Below are 12597 nucleotides of genomic sequence, written 5' to 3'. Positions count from 1 at the left end.
GACTGATTATTATTTGGAGAAAACTAAATTCAGTTGTTTTCAGACTTGAGGAGTTGCAGATCAACGACATGTTAAAGGTAAATTCGCTGTATTCATATAAAGGTTTTCTACACATATTGATCACTGAGACTCCATCAGGGTCATTTTGAGGTTCAGTATCTTGCTCAAGGGCACGACGAGGAGCCGGGGATCGAACCCACCCCTGATTAGTGTACAACCTGCAACTTGAATGTCTCACAAATGACGTCAACAAATCGCAGATACAGTTGCATAAACAGGTCATAAATCTGACAGTTACTGTCATGATTGATTGATCTGCTGATTATTAATCATCAGAAACGAACCGCAGGTACCGAGAGGTAAGGTTTTATATTTCTACCTTTAAAATAACAAACGATGAACTGATTTTCTGTTGAATGATCAATTAAAATCATCCCAGCTCTGCAGCTCTGGTCAGAGGTCTGGATTAGTGAACCTGGTCTAGATTAGATCAGGAGATGATGGTCTTTGTTTTACGATGTCGTTCCATTGATCATCTCCCTGCAGATTAATAAGCCTGAAGTAATATTTAATAAAATATTATCATCCTCTGATGATAGAGGAGGACTTCAGCTTTAAAACACTAACTGAACCAACAGATCCTCACGTCTGAGGAGCTGAAACACCGAATCTTTAGTATTTTTGATTGAAAATTGATCAATCATCAAACTAATTTTCTGTCTATCACCTAATGTAAATGAAAGAAGAACAACGGAGCAGTGATGTTATTACAGTTTATCTGACTGCTTTATCTATCAGCTTATCTCCAGTCAGGTCTGCACACGTCCAGCTGATTTCACTCACAGTGACTGAACAGACCTACACCTGTAGTTTTTTCTACCAGACCTCAGAGACCTCCTGTAAGGACCAGCACAGGTCCAACCAGCCTAAACCAGACCAGAGGACTAATCCTGAACCAGAAGAAGTGGAAATAGCTGAGGAGGAGTGAAGGGTCTTTAAAGTCATTTCTACCTGAAACAACAGATTGATCAGCAGAAAAACAATCTGATTTATTCAGATTATAATAAATCTATAACTCTCTGGTTCCAGTTTCTCATTTGTGAAACTTTGCTGCTTTTTTTTCTCTAAAGTGAAAATAAATTAAATATATTTTGATTTGTGGCGTCACGTACGTGGAACATACAGACTCAGCATCATGTCTCTGAGTCATGCTCTCACACTGATGTTTCATAAAAACACAAGACTTTTCTCTTTGACAGACAGACAGTGAATAACATGTTGTCGCATGTTTTTAATTCTCCAGGAGTGAAAGTGATCAGACACTCACCGGTGTACTCGACCTCCACGTCAGCGAGGGCCTTCAGCGTGTTCTCGAAGGTGACGCCGTCGAGGTCGAGCGCTCCGACGCGGTCATAAACCATCTTGGTGTTGGCGATGAGCTCGTCGGAAAGCTGCTGGATCTGCTCAGGGCTCAGGTCCCAACGCAGTCGGTTCTCAGAGCAGACCGGAACCGGGCTGCCAAACACCACCTCACCTGATGGACGACAAGGACGACAGGACAGGTGAGGACGTCACAGGACATCATGAGATACTCCACTTTAATTAACACCTTAGTGTATGTTCAAATGTTTTTACTGTAGATCTCTCTGTCAAGATAAAACAAGATGTTATGAGACAGGACAGGTCTCTGTAAATCACTCTGTTACAGGTAAAAGTCCTGCTCTGTCCTTACCAACAGTCAGAGCTCAACTTTTCTATGTCACATGAATGAAAACCATCTGCTTCTTCTTCATACAATGTCAGAAAACTGTGAAAATTCCTGTTATCATCTCCTACATCTCCGACTCGTCTTGTCTAAAACCCAAATGTATTCAGTTTATTCTCATATGTGAGAAAAAAACATCAAATTCTCAATATTTGGACATAACAAGTGAAAACATCAAACTGTTTACTGTTTAAAGCTGGAGTTCCTGGCTCTGTGAGAAGCTCTCATCTTACAAACTTCGTTCAAATATCTGCTAAATTTAAAAGTGACTCACTGGACTAAACAAACCCTGAAACAACACGTGACAACACCAGACAGAACTTTTATCTAACTTTATCTAAACCCGTGTTTTCTGGAGAATCAGCCAAGTGCCGGACTCATCAGCAGATCAGGACCGTTTGGAAAAGGTTTTCAGTCTTGTTGAAAGAGATGATGCCAGTTTGCTTTCTCACCAAAAACAGTGACAGAGTGAAGGAGGGCTGTTTGGGGATCAGCTGTTTCAGCCGATTTCATTAACAGATTATGGCGAATTAGATAAAATATTCAGTTTTGTTTTAAGCGTTTTAAAAAGGTTCAACGACGATGTGTTTTCTTTAAATTGACAGATTTTTAAACGGAGTTCGGCGCATTTTTTTTCTCATGCAGTTATGACAGGAGGCTCCGGGAGACACATCTGTCACCCAAGCTGTGTCTGTGGATGAAATTACAGCCTCCAGTCAGTCAGTTAGTTATTTAATTAGTCAGCTAGTTAGTTAGCAGGGTCGTTAGTCGGTTGGTAAGTTAGTTAGCTAGCTCAGTGAGTAAGCACAGCGAGCTAACATGCTACATAAACAGCAGAGAATAAAGTCAAAACTGCGGAAAAACGAGCCGCAGGTTTAACCCACACACCGGCTTTCTCCCGGCTGTTACCCACTAAACCGACAGACACGTTACCCCTCAGGTGAATTTGAATTACCTGGCTCAGGTGACTGTAGCCTGCAGCACAGCAGCTAGCTAACGTTAGCACTAAGACGCTAATTATCTATAAATGAACACAGAGACAAACGGAGAGAAAAAGCCGCCGCTCGCAGAAATAATTTCACTCTAACGTGTGTCCGTTACCTTAAAAACGAGAGGAGATGACTCACCTGTCGGCCCCATGTTTAATAGATCGTGTGCAGGTTCGTTAGTGTGGTTCACTGGTGGAGCTTCAGGGCTACAGCGGCTACAAAAGGAAAAAAAGTACTTCCGGTCACAGATTTCAAAAAAATCCTAACCGAGGATTAAAGCTAAAACGAACTGAAGATTTACAGTCAGAAGAAAACATTAAAGTACAAAGACACAGGGTTTTTCATTTTTAATTTTTATCATTGTGTATTATTTCACTCACTTACTTGCTCTACTTGCTGTTTAATTGTAATTTAAATATCTCATAGATTTCTAATGTGATTTATAGTGTATTGAACTGTAAATTCTCCATCTTCTTTTTAACACTGTGTTCCATTTATGAGTTTACCGCATTTTTAACGCAAAATCTCAATCTGAAAAGTAACCGGTAACTAAATCCGTAAAAAAGTACAGTATTATTCTGACTTTAAAGTAATGGAGTAGAGGTATCGTAAGATGGAAATACTAAAGTAAAGTACAAGTACCTCAGAATTGTACTTAAATACAATAATTGGGTCAATACGAAGTTACTAAGTACTTAGTTACTTTCCAGCCTGATTCTGAAGATGAATGTTTGACTAAACGTGTGATAGTATAAGTTTCATGTTTTCAGTCTTTTATTCTGAAGTCGTTTCCGGCTGCACTGACAGTTGTTGTTTTTTTTAAACTAACTTTATTTAAAACATCATTTGCTTGAGATCAGACTGGAAACGGTGAAGCTCATCTCCTCAGAAAAACACTTCCTGTTTCCTCTTGAACTGAACTTAATGAGGCTTTTATACATTTTTATATTTATTTAATAAATTGTATAAAACTTGCTGCTTCACAGAGAATCATTTTATTTCATTCAGATCAGAACTTTTTATTTCTTATCATCATGTAAAGGTCATAATGTCATTTATAAACAAATAATAAATAAATAGATAAATAACAACAACATAGTGATGAGAACACAGAGAACCAGAACCAGAACCAGAACCAGAACCAGGGGCAGTACCAGAAATGGGGTTTGACCCAAGACCAGCACTAGAACCAGGACTGTGACCAAATTCAGAATCAGGACCTTTAGATTAAAACGAGGACCAGAACTGAGACCAAGACTAGGTCAGGGTTCAGGACCAGGACCAGAACAAGGGGCAGGAAAATAATAACTGCTGCAGTTTTTATACTCGGACCAAAATACAAGTGGAAGTGGTCCTAAAACACACACACACACACACACACACAATAAAACAAAAAATAAATAAAGTGCAGCTGTGACTCAGCTGTTTAAACCTCAGCAGCTGTTTCTGTCATTATCATGTTCTGCTCTGATGGAAACGTCGCCCCCTGGTGGAGAACCTGATCAACACTAACAGCTGGTTCCAGGTGCTTCTCATCTAAACAAGCAAAAACATCCATAAATATAAACAAACTGAAAACAACAATAAGAAACATCAGTGTGGTGCAGGGTCAGAGGTTTCTACTCTGTGACTCTGTGACTTCCTGTTAGACTGCTGTAGAAATATAACGTATCTCATATAAAAAAGAATTCAGTCTCTTTGACAGGAGGATTTTTCCTGTTGGGATCCATCAGGATGGAAGATGATTCCTCACCGAGTCTCCTCCTCTTCCTCTGCTGCTGCCTACCTGGACTGAAAACCAAGAAACAAGCTGCTCAAGTCACAAACTGTTTTATGGATTTATGATTTAACCATTAAATCTAAAAGTAATAACCGTAATAGACAGTAATGTCTTCTGTTTTCATTCAGATAAGAGAGTCTATGTGAACTCTGTCAGACTGTGTGACAGCAGGTCGGTTGTTTTCCAGTGATTTGACTTAACAAACTTTATTCCACAGGATTACAAAGACATTATTCTGTCAGCACGAGGAAGTAACTGTTTTAAGATCTTAAAATACCCAAGACAAGATCACAAAACTTTACACAGTTCGTTTCAACATGAAATAATCCAACAAGTCCTCCGACCTGAACGGCCGCTTGTTCCTGCCCTCAGATACGTCCCATAAGAGCGTACCCGAGGACAACGAACCGGAGCTACAGCTCTGTATAAGCTGTGGCACCAACAACGTATGTGGTTGTTTTTACTGGAGGACAGTCTCTCTGTGACTTACCATCAGTCTACACTGACTTCATCCTGATGGGCAGACATGTGACACAAACAGGCAAAAAATAAAAACAAGTAAAACGTCACATAAGAAAACTTTACCACTTTACTTCTCCCTCTCTTATAAAGAATTTAGAGAAACTTCTACACAGTTTAGACTTTAGATGAACAGAAAACTGTAATTCCTTTTCTATTATTCTTTGTAATGTTTTAAAAACCAATAAGCAGATCAGTCAGGGAGCGCTGAAGCTATTAAGAGCAGCAGGTGAGGATGGGGGAGGAGGGATGGGAGGGGGTGTTAGATCTCCAGCTCCATCTGCTGCTGCAGCCAAATCTGCAGTCCAGCACCACCACCGAAGAAGAAAGCAGCTTTAGCTTTAAACCATGACAGGGCTGATGTTTTGTACGAGGGTCATTGGGGTTCAGGCTACTTCTCTTCACACCACATTCACTGTCTGTAAAACACACTACTGACACCAAACCAGTGGACTTACCAAGTACTGGTTAACCCAGGAAAGGCTGGAACAGGTGACAAGACAGCTGGGTTAGCACGTTTAGTCCTCATGTGCTAACTACTTTACATTATATAAACCAACGAACGTATCACACAAAATCAGAGTCTACGCTCAGAACCTTTCACAGCAGGACAACATTAGCTTCTCATGTTAACGTTGCTCACTTCTCTCTACCTGTGGAGCTAATGTTGTGTATATCCTCATTTAGCATCATCACTGCTACCAGCTGCTGTAACATGCATCATGTTAGTTGATAGGTTCTCACAGGTTTCCAGCAGCTGCTTTAAACATTTCTGGGCCAGTTTCTGCTGTGACTTTAAAGTTTGTCCTAAGGGTGGAGAAAGAAGGTTGTACAGTCATTAAACTCTAAAACCTCAGCTATAATCCTTTGCCAACACACAAACAGAAATGTAGTTGTCCTTATTTTTACTCTTTCTAGTCCAACTCCAGGATGAAGGCACTGTAGGTGAGCAGACCATACATAGACAGGTACAAAGTATAATACTGTCTTAAAGTTCATCCTCTGGAGAGCAGGAATGTGATGAAGAAACCTGGACGGACAGACGGACAAAACAACCATCCCACAGCCCTGCCAAGCAAGACCACACTGAGAATATCTGACAAAATGAAGATACAGCAAGTCTAAAAGGCCTAAACCCAGAAACAGCAAATCACATCCAGAAACTGGAGCCGAGAACAGACCTCAACACTCAGGAAGGTGCTCAACATCTATGTGATCTATCTCTATGAGGAGAGGAGGAATCCGCTGTTAGAGTAATGCATTGGTGTGCTTATTATACTGAGCTGGAGTCAGGGTGTAATTAGCGTAGTTTAGCATAGTGACTGGAAGCAGGGGGAAACTGTTAGCCTAGCTCTGTACAAAGATCAAGAATACAGACAGCAACACCTCTGATCTCAGATTATGATGCATGTCATTGTTTAATTTCTACACAAAGAGAAAAGCACAGATGACAAAACAACAATCCACCTGCTGAGGAAGACTGTGTGATGTGATTGAAAGCTCCAGAACAGCTACTGTGGTGAGACTGTTTTTGACAGCAGCTGTTTTCAACGTCAAGAAAGAAAATCTCTCCAAACTGTTGTGTTTGTTTCCAGATTATTGATTTAAACAAACACACAAATAGAAACTTTAGCTCATCTCATCAGTTTTTCTTTTCGAAGGTTTTGGGGTTTTCGTCTCAGTTTCATTGTGGAGAAAGGTCAATAAATATTTTAAGCCATAGTTTTCATAATAGATAATCTGTCTGTCATGGATGGTGTGATGTGACTGGTCAGATGTGAAACCATCATCTAAAGTTTTCTCTTACTTCTGTCTTCAGATGTGGTCGTATGAAATCCAAACATGTCTAAAGGTAGAAGTGTTGATTTCTGACTTTGTTTAAATGACTCAGAGTTCTTTAAGGTGGACTAGTTAGTCGTGGCAGATACGTACCGGCCGTTCGTCACTCGGCTGTGATGGAGCTGTTTTAGATGATGATGCTGCCGTTGATGAGCTTGGTAAACTTTTAGCTTCAGACTGAGCAACCGGCGACACCGGAGTCACCAGAGCTTTATTCTTCACCAGGTTGGACAAGACTGAAGAGAAGAACAGGAATATTTAATCTGATTTTTAACAAGGTTTTATGCTGGACTGGTGTGTTACTAACTACACTGGTCTGTACCTTCTCTGGTGAGGTTCTCGGCGGCGCTCATGGCCTTCCCACTGAGATTGCTCACCATGTTGTCCACCGTGGCCTCATGGCGGAGGAAGACGGGCCGAACCACTTTGTTGTAGATGACCTGGGAGCCGTTCCATGACATCGGGGCCATGCACCACAACAGGAAGAGACACTGGAACCACAGAGGATAGACCAACAGAGGGACGTTTGTTTAGTTTTATTGTCCTCCAACATCCAGGACAGAACAAACATTTAAATAAAATCGAAGTGAGAATATCAATGCTGTGAGGCTGTGACACAGGTTCTATGTTTTCTCACCTTAAAAGCGTAGTAAAATGGAAACCAGTAGAGGAAAATATCGGAGAAGAACTCGCCCAAGCTGAAGACGCCATACACCACCCAGTACGTCAGCCATTTTGTGTCGTCTTCTTTGCTTGGACTTTCGATGGCTTTGATTCTGCAGATACAAGTGGAAATGACCAGAGACCCTGTTTACACCTGGATTTAACCCGTGACCTGCATAATAACATCTGAACACCTAGCGTCTGTTCTCTCTGTTTTTAATTTGGATCTCAACGTGCAGAGGTTAAAGGAAGTGATGCAGGAAACAATCAGGAGTCGTTGTTGGATTTTTTGACAACTGTGACTGATTTCAGTGCATCCTCCATTCAGAATTAACAGTGATTCAACTGTTGAAATCATCCAAACCTACTTATAGGTGGGAACAATGTTTAATGACAGACGCTGATCTACTGAAAACACCAGTGTGACCTGCTATCTAACTTTAGACAAGATCTCAACAAACTCAACATTAAACCACTGACAGATGAAGTGAATAACATCTGGTTACAGTCCAGTGTTCTGCAGGGAAACACTCCTCCTTCATTCATCTGGATTTTACTTTGACATTTACCGCCCACCTAAACATTGCTGTAACTCCCCAGATCCCAATCTGATTCAGTATCTGAGGAGCCTGCCTTATTATGTATAGGTCCCTCTTGTGTTGCCCAAACAGCTCTGACCAGTAGGGGCATGGATGCAGGACCTCTGGCGGTGTCCTGTGGTGTCTGGCACTTGGACATTGGCAGTGGTTCCTGTGGGTCCTGTGGGTGCAGGGCTCCATGGATCTAGTTTGTTCCGGATCATCCCACAGATGCTGGTTTAGATGCTGGATCAGATCGGGATCCAGATGAATGAAGGAGCCAGGGTTTCCCTGCAGAACATTGGACTGTAACCAGATATTATTCACGTCATCTGTCAGTGGTTTAATGTTGTCTCTGTGAAGGAGGGAACTGCAACAAGCAGAGCACTGTCAAAATAAGAAACACTCACGAATAATAAGCTGGATAGACGAAACCGATCAGGTTGCAGAGCAGGGAGGCACCATATCCATACACCAGGTAGAGTCCAGTCACTGAGACGGCACCTGACGACAGACACATTTAAAAACATGTTATAAAGCACAGCTGAAGTAAACAGACAGCTCAGGTGTTTTCCAGTAGAATTATGTTTTAAGACGAGACTTAAAAGATGACAAGGATTCAGATAGGATTATTTCCTCAGAGCCTCAGGTCCTAAAGACTCTGTTGCCTTTAGTTTTCAGCCTGGTCTCTGGAACAGTCAGGAGATCTCTGCCTGAGGATCTCCAGGTTCATTAAAGAACTAAAATATAATCAGGAGCCATGAAGAGTCTTAGAGGCGATCAACAAGATCTTAAAATCAACAGGGAGTCAGCGTAAAGCGGCTGAAACAGGTGTGATGTGGTTGTTCCTCTTAGTTCCAGTTAGAAGACGAGATCTGAACAGTCTGTGGTCGATTCAGACGTTTTTGGTTGAGATGAAAACATGTACTGTTTCTGCATCTCTAGAATTTAAAATCTTCTTTTTGAAATATTTCCAAGGTGATAAAAACAAATTTAGACAAGCTGTGTGATGAATGATTAAAACAGTGCCATCAAACATGGATGTGGACAGACTTTAAGAAGAAGGTTGAGAAACAAACACTGTGTGATAAATGACTGATTCTCCTGCAGATATTCAGATGTCACCTGTCAGATCCAGACAGGAAGTTGAGTAAAAAACGTGTCCTACCTCTGATCAGCTTATGTTGCTGTTCACTCATGGAGGCCGCTCTGCTCTGCTGTCGCTCTCTGACGATAATCTGCTTTAACTTCGCTGCACAGGCTGAGGGACACTGTGCACCAGGCACTACACTGACATCATGTCCTGCCTCAGTGTGTGTGTGTGTGTTACTGATCCACTGTATGAGCATCAGTGTGGTATGAATAGACTGCTGTTCCCTGCTCAGTTAAACTCCTCTGCTGTAACAAACTGATTCTACTGCAGGACTGCGAGGTTTCATCGATACTTAGTTTATTTATCTTCATATTTTTTATATATTCAAGCTCTGACTGCCATAAAATATCAGCCATAATCAATTAACATTAGTTTTGTGAAACTACTGATTGGTAAATCAACCAGAGAATTACTACAAAACCAGAGTCTGATAAAACCGAACAGAAACTGTTGTTTGGATAAAAGCCAAAGTGCAACAGACTGAGTGAATAAACTCTGGTGTGAAGCATGAAGGCAGGAAACATCAGATTTGTGTGAAGCAATGAGGAGGCTTGACTTTCCTCATATTAACAAACAGAAACAAACAAAGGCTGCAGTCGAAATGAAGATTCCAAACTGAGGTAAATGACCTGAAGAGTCAGCCACGATCAGAGCTGGTCCAGGTCTCTACATGTTCAGGATGGGAGCTAATGTCATCCCACAATTCTTTGCAGGATGACATTAGTTGGTTGGTTGGTTTAAAAAACGCCTGGCTGTTATTACAGATCTCCATCCTCTCTGTCCAACCTGGAGGACAGGACACGCCCACTGATGATGTCACAGTTCACACCTGGAAACCTGATGTTTTTTGGTTCCAGTTAGAAACTGACTTTCCAGGTTCACAACCAGTTTATTTTCAGTTGAAATGATCTGATCAGATCTGTCAGTTTATTAGGAACACCCAGCAGTAAATCCTCCTTTATACAGTAAAACTATTACAGTTTTACTGAAACTATAGAGGAATTGATTCTAACTTTAAGCTGCAGTTCATTCATTATACAGAGAGGTGTTTCTGTTGTTTAGCCTACCCTCACTGATGTGACAGAAGAGTAGAAACACTCTATAACCTCGTCCTGAACATCGACTGATTTAGTTTTAACTGGGTGCAGCTAATAAACTGCCAACTGAGTGTGTAACAACACATCTGAATGTGATGATTGTTTTGGAGAATAATCAACAACTGCTGCCTGAATCCTCAAGGAAGTTCCTGCTGAAAGTATCTGAATATCACCTGAAGGAAAAAACTTCCACTTATCAATACAATACATTAAATGTAAAGGACTGATGCATAAAATCTACAGACCACATCCATGTGTCTAAGAACAAGACTGTAGACCAGCTGTGGGTCGAACCAGCATCTGTGCTAGGTTCACTGTCAGCTCAGTTTGTCAGGAAATTCATATATTCTCTTCCTTTCTGACTGTGGGATGAGAAGATTGAGGTCAATCTCATTTCAGGAAACAGAAATGTTACGTGCCTGAACTCTTCCTTGGCCACGTCAGCACATCATGTGACATAATCTCATCTTACAAAGTGGTTTTCTAACTTGTTAACAAACAGCTGATTCAGAAGTTACAGATACTTCATGTGTTGTGGTGTTTGTCTCCAGCTGATGAATCTCCTGTATTCCCTCTGTTTTCACTCTGTGTTTGGTCTCCACCTCCTTCAGCTGCTCTCTGACTGAGTCTGTCTGCTGTTTGCTGCTCAGCAGCTGGAGGACAGAGGAGTTTTACAGCTGTTCCTCAGACAGGAAATGAGCCGCTAAACCAAAACTAGGAGCTAAATGAGACTAAAAAGCTCCATACAGCTGCAGACAGAGACAATATCATTCACCTTACATGCAGTCATTAGATCCTTTGTTAATATAAATACTGATTAGAGCAGCTTTAAGAGCTTAAGTAGAGAAAATCAACTGCAGCACAGACACTGACCCAGAAAACATTTACAGGTTCATGTTTCCAGACAGCAGTAGCTGCCATTTGGCTTCATGTTCACAGGAGGATTAACTGAATCCTCTACAGTTTTCCATTGACATGCAACAGGTAGGTACAAACCAAGTGAATATACAAACAGATCGACAGCAGAATCATCCAGAACATGTTTGTCATGAGCCGAACAGAGTGAAGAAGAAGAAGAAGAACAGAGCTCACGTACCAAATGCGAGGATCTTCTTCTTTATACCTGTTTTCTCCTCCACCTTCCCCAGGAAATCTGTCACCACGTTTTTCTCATTCAGGAACTTTTCAGCTCGGTCTTTGATGGAGGTGAGGATGTCCAGCAGACCCATGGTCCTCAATCAGGTCCTCAAATAACAGAGGAGGAGGCAGAGGGAAAAGTGACTGGTGTGGAGAGGAAACACAACAGAGTGTAATCCTCCAACCGCCGGGATCTGCTTTAATGAGGAGGGAGGAGGGAGGAGGAGGGAGGAGGGAGAGGAGGCACAAAAAGAAGAGACAGAGCAGAGAAGGACGAGATGAATGAGATGATTTTCAGTTACAACCAACATCTCAACATTTTCCTCCAAACTGAGACAAAACGAGGCTGAAAACCAGCAGATGATCTGACACCACGCTCAGCAGGAAGACAGAGGTGACTCACCCATAATGCATCAGGACATGACTGTCCTGATGCATTATGGGTAGGTTTAGGTCAGAGTCAAGGGGTCTTATGTTCTTCAAAATAAAAATAAAAAAGATAAACATCAGCCACCTGTTAAATAACCAGTGTGTAGGATTTAGAGCCATCTAGTGGTGACGCTGCAGACTGCAACCAACTGAATACCCCTGCCCTCACCTGTCCCTTTCAAAGTAGAACCTACGGTGGCCTTCGGGGGACATAAAGACACTTTCTAGACCCAGTATTTGTTTTTTCTGTTTGTCTGGGTTACGGTAGAAACATGACAGTTCAACATGGAGGAGGAGCTGTAAACTGTAGATATGACGGCTCATTCTGATCGAATAAAAACACAACGACTCAGTTTCAGATGATTATACACTAATGAAAACATTATTATAAATATTTCTGCCAATAGATTCCTGTAATCATTTTAAAGATTCATTTTTATGCATTTTTCATTAAGCTCATGAATTTAAGCTTTTAAACAGTTTAAAGAAACATTCTTTGCAGTCTTACAGAAACCTTTTTTTCTTCCTAGCTGACGTTGCGACTGGTTAGCACTCACTGGTAAAAGCAAAACAGCTTTTCTGTGCTGCCCAGAAATAGTGAAAATAGGTAGTCATGGTCGTCTGTTTGCCCCTTAGCTAATGTCACTG

At 41.4% G+C, this 12597-nt stretch overlaps 1 protein-coding gene across 1 annotated transcript; it reads right to left on the bottom strand.

Moving 5' to 3' along the window:
• Positions 1-6913: 6913 nt before the first annotated feature.
• Positions 6914-9529, bottom strand: LOC108873830 (receptor expression-enhancing protein 6-like). Its single transcript, XM_018662142.2, has 5 exons — positions 9302-9529; positions 8544-8637; positions 7530-7668; positions 7215-7383; positions 6914-7128 (listed from the first exon to the last, which is right to left on the bottom strand). The coding sequence occupies exons 1-5, from the start codon at positions 9480-9482 to the stop codon at positions 6965-6967; spliced, it is 747 nt and encodes a 248-aa protein (XP_018517658.1). The 5' UTR covers positions 9483-9529; the 3' UTR covers positions 6914-6964.
• Between the last annotated feature and the right edge of the window lie 3068 nt (positions 9530-12597).

Source organism: Lates calcarifer, unplaced genomic scaffold (assembly GCF_001640805.2).
Source record: "Lates calcarifer isolate ASB-BC8 unplaced genomic scaffold, TLL_Latcal_v3 _unitig_5134_quiver_893, whole genome shotgun sequence".
NCBI classification, from domain to species: domain Eukaryota; kingdom Metazoa; phylum Chordata; class Actinopteri; family Centropomidae; genus Lates; species Lates calcarifer.
Note: the sequence above shows the minus strand (reverse complement) of the source record. Positions and strands in the feature narration are given on the sequence as shown.